Source organism: Gopherus flavomarginatus, chromosome 15 (assembly GCF_025201925.1).
Source record: "Gopherus flavomarginatus isolate rGopFla2 chromosome 15, rGopFla2.mat.asm, whole genome shotgun sequence".
NCBI lineage: Eukaryota > Metazoa > Chordata > Testudines > Testudinidae > Gopherus > Gopherus flavomarginatus.
Genome location: NC_066631.1, coordinates 28597855 through 28603660, shown reverse-complemented (window position 1 = coordinate 28603660; position 5806 = coordinate 28597855). Strand labels below are relative to the sequence as shown.

General features: G+C 40.5%; 1 protein-coding gene across 1 annotated transcript; it reads left to right on the top strand.

Annotated features, from left to right (window-relative positions):
* Positions 1–343: 343 nt before the first annotated feature.
* RPL6 (ribosomal protein L6) lies at positions 344–4625 on the top strand. Its single transcript, XM_050924419.1, has 6 exons — positions 344–523; positions 619–717; positions 1894–2037; positions 2700–2748; positions 3364–3548; positions 4432–4625. The coding sequence occupies exons 1-6, from the start codon at positions 374–376 to the stop codon at positions 4582–4584; spliced, it is 780 nt and encodes a 259-aa protein (XP_050780376.1). The 5' UTR covers positions 344–373; the 3' UTR covers positions 4585–4625.
* Positions 4626–5806: the final 1181 nt, after the last annotated feature.

The following is a 5806-nucleotide window of genomic DNA, read 5'->3' as shown; positions in this document are numbered from 1 at the left end:
GTTTAGGTGGCTTTGATGCAAAAGATAGTACAGTAAACCTACTCCAATAGTCTCAAGACCACTGTAGGAATACACCTCTACCCCAATATAACAAGACCCAATATAATGCCGTAAAAGCAGTGTTCAGGGGGCGGGAGAGGAAGCTGCACATGCCAGTGGGATTGTGGGATCAAAGCAAGTTTGATATAACACAGTTTCACTTATAATGCGGTAAGATTGTTTGGCTCCTGAGGACAGCATTATATTGAAGTAGAGGTGTACCATGGATATTTTAAGTATAATTTGCTTGTTTTTTGCAGCCATTACATTTTTTCTGTGCAGTTTCTTTGTTTAATGTGACACATCACTAATGCTTAATTTTGATATTTGGTAGATGGCAGACGAGAAGAAGGCAAAGAAGCCTAAAAAGCACCATGCAAGCCGGAACCCAGTGCTGGCCCGAGGAATTGGGAGATATTCCCGATCGGCGATGTATGCCAGAAAAGCTATGTACAAGCGCAAGTATGAAGCGTCAGAAACAAAGGTATAAAGGGAATGAATTTCCGTGTTTATTAACTAATTAGGTTGTGTCTCAAACGTTCATAACTTGTCTGAAATTTTTTTTTGGTTTGTCAATAGATAGAAAAGAAAAAGAGAGAGAAAGCACCGGCTACCCTCACAAAACCAGTTGGGGGAGATAAGAATGGAGGCAACCGTGTGGTAAAAGTTCGTAAAATGGTAAGAATAGATAAGTGGGAAAAACTAACTAAATTGCACAAGCAGAATTTTGCTCCTGGTAAACACCGAGTTACAGAGTTGCACTGATGTAGATGACAAGAGAATATGCTTCCTATTCTGTAATGAAAAACTTCCTTAGTGCTGCTATTAATGTACTTCTGGGCTACGAGACAGTATAATCTCTACTATAGGTTGTCTGTATAGCACTGTAAAACTGTTATGTAGGTACTTGCATTTAAGCTAGTGATTTATTTATATATTGGGTTTTTTTGGGAGGTTTAAAAAAAGGGGGGGTAAGAGTCTTGCTTTTAAAGAGCTACGCACATCACATCTTTATATTTACTGTGGCTTTTGTGTAGTAATATTCTAGAACAGGCGTTCTGTAATTGGTGCATGCATCACCGATACTATGGGAGCTTGATGTTCCGTACATTTACTTCACAATAATTTTTTTATTAAAGAAGGTGGCACACTTAACAGTAAAGCTGGAGAGCAGCTGTTCCAGGCAAACTAGGAACCTTTTAGTTCACACCCACAGTGTTCACATGGGGGAGCTACAGCATAGCGCTGCTATTCACACCTCTGTTGGGCAGTGTAGATGTGGCCTGAATCAGAGAACGTGTACAGTTGGCTTCTGGGTGTGTATTACTGGGCTAATTGCCTGTGAACATGTAAAGGAGACTACTGCATGCAGCATTAAGGAGATTCCCATGGGAATACCCTGACAACCTCCATGATGGACTAGGTTCATTGTTTGAATGGGCATAGGCCTATGAATGAGCAGCACAGTAGGGCTCCTCTGGCATCTCTCTAGTGAATTGTAAATACAATCACAAATAACATGCATTTACTTTATTTTTCTTTCTATGTTGTGTAACTGATTAGCTATCTGACGCAAAATCATGTACCTAACATGTATCGCTCTGAAGTGCCAGTTTCTTTAAAACGCTAGCCTGCAGGAAAGTGAATCCTGTGCACAACAGAGAAACAAACAAAATCTAAAGTGGGATAGGGTGGAAATGGCCTTTCAGGAAAAATAATCTTCCCATGAGAGAAGAGGGGTTGCATCCACTAAAAGGGGAAGGATCAAAACTCAGATTAAACTGTTTTTGCTAAGTTCACTGATGGAATAGTGAAAGTGCAGTTTTGGCTAATAATTTGCTGCTTTTTCCCTAGCCTAGATATTATCCAACTGAAGATGTTCCTCGCAAGCTCTTAAGTCATGGCAAAAAGCCCTTCTGCGAACACAAGAGGAAACTGCGGGCCTCTATTACTCCAGGAACTGTTCTGATCATTCTCACTGGTCGCCACAGAGGCAAGGTAAAAAAGAATTGTCTTTCATATATCCTTTCATGCCACATCTGCTCTTCAAAATATTCGTTGGCTGGTCTGTTAGAAGTTTCTGTATGCTCTGCAGAACCTATGATGGCATAGCCCCCCATTATAAATGCAGCATATACCAACAGGAGTTTTTTAGTCAGTGCTGGGGTGAGGGTTTTCTGCACACCCCTGACTGATGATTTATACATTAATGTACCTATAAGTGTAGACTATGCCTTGCTTATACCTCTGTGATAGGTAAAGAATTGGAGGGACTTGCAGTTGATTGATTGCCAGACTTTACCCAATATAAACCCATGTAACTTACAAAAGGGGCTACTTGGGAATGAAATTGTTGGGTCCCACGCCAGTTCCTGTGCCAGTTTTTTTAATTCTGTTCTAGACAATTTAAACATAGTCCAGCTACTTAGGTTTCTAGTTTGGTTTCCCTAACCATTGGGAATAGGTCCTGTCAAATTAGAACAGTTTTTGTTCTCACGTGTTGTGGATTTGGTACTGCTATACCTTTTGCCTTTCTGGCTAAAGTGTGTGTCTCCTCCTTTGTAACTTTTACAAAAATCGGGTCCTGATATTTTCCCAGACATCAAACTGCATTTAGCATTGCTGTCTGAGACTAATGTCCTATTGTGTTCGCTTTTCAGCGTGTGGTCTTCCTGAAGCAGCTTGCTAGTGGCCTGTTGCTGGTAACGGGTAAGAAACTTGATTCACTCAAGTCTGTTGAATTCCTGTTCAACGCATTGTAAGTCTGTCCGTGCAGCCTGTCTTCAGACTCTACCATGATTGCCATTGCTGTACTTGTCTGGGAATAGAAATTTTTCTGACTAACCTGAGGTACCCATGACGTGACTGTTCTAAGTTCTGATATCATACAGTTTTCCAATGCTAGAAACGCTGGATAGCACTGGAAATCTGAGAAAGGGAGTGAAGTGTCCTTCCTTTAGCAAAAGAGGGTACCTCATTGACAGTACCAATAACTTGCAGTTAAGCTTTGTGGAGGTAACACTTCTTTTTAATAAAGTATCATTGTGCTTTAACATCTGAAAATACTGACAACGCAAGGAGGCTCTTAGCATTATCAGAAGCCTTGAAAAAGGTGTTTCCTAATTTTCCTTATTAGTTCAGATTTTAGTAGGGGAAGCCAACTGTCCTCTGCAAGAACACAATCACTTCAAACTAATCGTCCTAATGGAAAGTGTAAAAAGACCTTTTTAGTGTAGCTAAAGATGCAAACTAGAAAGGGAGTACTATTTCTCCAGTGATAAGGTGACACTGCAACTCATTCTAAGTATTTTTCTATGCCACCAGGACCCTTGGCTATCAATCGTGTCCCTCTGCGCAGGACTCACCAGAAATTCGTTATTGCCACATCTACCAAGGTTGATATCTCTGGGGTGAAACTTCCAAAACATCTCACCGATGCCTACTTTAAGAAGAAGAGGCTGCGTAAGCCCAGACATCAAGAAGGCGAGATCTTTGACACTGAGAAAGAAGTACGGATAACAATGATTAGTATTCCTATTTGCAAATGTCTTTTTCAATGTTTGTAGCCGAGGTGGAAGGGGAAGGAGAAGTCTTTCCATGAAACAGATTAAATGTTTAAGAATAAGAACATGTTAAAAGAAAGCAAGGTCAAGTCCACTAAAATGCAAGAATATGACAACATTGGGAAAGTGGTGCAACCGTGTTGGTCACAGGATATTTGAGACAAAGTGAGTGAGGGTAATATATATTTTTTTTTTAGACCAACTTCTGTTGGTGAAGGAGACAGGCTTTCAAGACATAGTGCTTTTCAGATGTTACCTCTCACAGTGTGTGTCTCTAACACTTGGGGGGGAGAGAGAGATCTTAAAATGTTGCTGTTATCAAAATAACTCCATACTGAGGAGGTGCTTGAACACAGGTTCTTAATGCAGCATCTCCTGTGTGCATGGTCTCAATCTTGTACTGTAAACTGATTCATAAAATAGTCCTGAATTTTCTTAATGCACATTCCATGGTCTGTTGTCCATAAGTGTTCCACTTGTTGTGATTTTAGGGACTCCATTTGCACCATAGCATTAGCTGATTAAATTTAGCAACAGCTCTTTTAGCTAAGATCTATTCCTACTCTTTTAAACATATCACCAGTTGTGTAAACTTAAAACAGCTTTAACTATCTACTGTAGGTGACTTGAGTCTTGTGGCCCAAATAGAACTACTTTTTGTTTGTTGTTCCCTGGAATGAAAATTCCAAGTGCATGCTGAGAAATGCTTACCCAGTGAAAAAGCCCTTGCCATGGCAGGAAGCAAGAAGCCAGCTGTATCTCTGTAGGGATAACCAACTGTTCCTAAATCTCTGCAGTATTTTAACTCTCTCTTAATTTTGTTCTTTAGAAATATGAGATAACAGACCAACGCAAGGCAGACCAGAAGACAGTGGACTCACAAATCCTGTCAAGAATCAAGAAGGTGCCTCAGCTCCGTGGCTACCTGCGTTCTGTATTTTATCTCTCCAATGGAGTTTATCCTCACAAATTGGTGTTCTAAATTTTCTGAAAACACATTAAAATGGGGGAAATACTGAGGTTTGTCTGATTCCAGTTATAGTTAACTTCGTAATATGCAGATCTTAACACAGTTTGGATTGAATTAGAAAACTGCTAGGGGTTTTAAGTTGTGCTGTTTTGAGGAACGTGACCTTGCATTTTGAACAGATGGAGTTTCTTACATGATGTAAGAGCGAATGACAGCTTTCAGAAATGCACTGTTAGAACCATTAGTCCCATTTAAAATGATAGGAGTGCTAGGCTCGGTCCTCACGCTACTCGGGAAGGATATCCTCTACAGGCCTTCTGGCTAGTACTAGTGACAAATTGGGGTAAACTTTTTCAGGGTTTTTAGTCAGTCTTCTTACTTTCCACGTCCTGCCTTAAATGGACCCAGTGTCTCTATCCATAACTATTAACTTGATTGTTCACATGTGTATGTGTGACTCCCCTGGTATATTTGCTTACTGATAATGTGGGAGTAAGTCCTGGTTTCAATTTCTGGCTCTGACAGACTTCCTGGGGGTGTTTTGACAAATCACCTGAGCTTGGTGCTTCCATTTGTTCACATACAAGAGCTTGACCCTGCAAGGTGCTGAGCACTCTGGTCCTGATCTAACAAACCACTTAACCATGCAAGTAGTCCCACAGAAGTTCATAGGCCTACTGACGTGTTCAGCCAAGTACATAAGTGCTTGGAATGTTGCAGCACTGGACCATTATGGCAGGTCTTGCTCAGTGGCCAAGGTAGCTGGACCTCTTTAAAAATCTGCCACTGCAATATGCTACATAATGGCAAAGTTGTCTAAAAATGTACACCTTGGTATCTATCAAAATACACTCTAATCCACTGCTGTCAAATTCCTGAGCCACAGACGAGATGGCAGCCCACTCAATGTATTTTTATTGCCTTCATGACATACAGAGTTCTGCAAAATTTTAGAAAATCTTCATATAAAAAAAAAAGGCAGCCCACATGGTTGCAAAAATAACTTTCACATGTGACCTAAGTCAAGCAATGCAGTGATTTCTTCCAGAGTCAGCAACATTCATTATTTCATTGCTGATCATTTTAGCAGATGGAACATGAGCTGAGAGTTGCTGTAGGAAAGGGAGAGGAGGAGGAGGCAGAAATAGGGCCCCTTAAAGGTGAGTATGATCTGCCAACTGAGCAGTGTTGAAGATAATAGTAAGTGAATAAATTACCAAGTTACAAGACAAAG

What these genes read in the sequence shown, in the direction of transcription:
- RPL6 (XM_050924419.1), top strand. Translation starts at nt 374, where the DNA reads ATGGCAGACGAGAAGAAGGCAAAGAAGCCTAAAAAGCACCATGCAAGC. An exon ending in ATGAAGCGTCAGAAACAAAG is followed by an intron (nt 524 to 618) that starts GTATAAAGGGAA and finishes GTTTGTCAATAG; the next exon opens with ATAGAAAAGAAAAAGAGAGA. An exon ending in TCTTTGACACTGAGAAAGAA is followed by an intron (nt 3,549 to 4,431) that starts GTACGGATAACA and finishes TTTGTTCTTTAG; the next exon opens with AAATATGAGATAACAGACCA.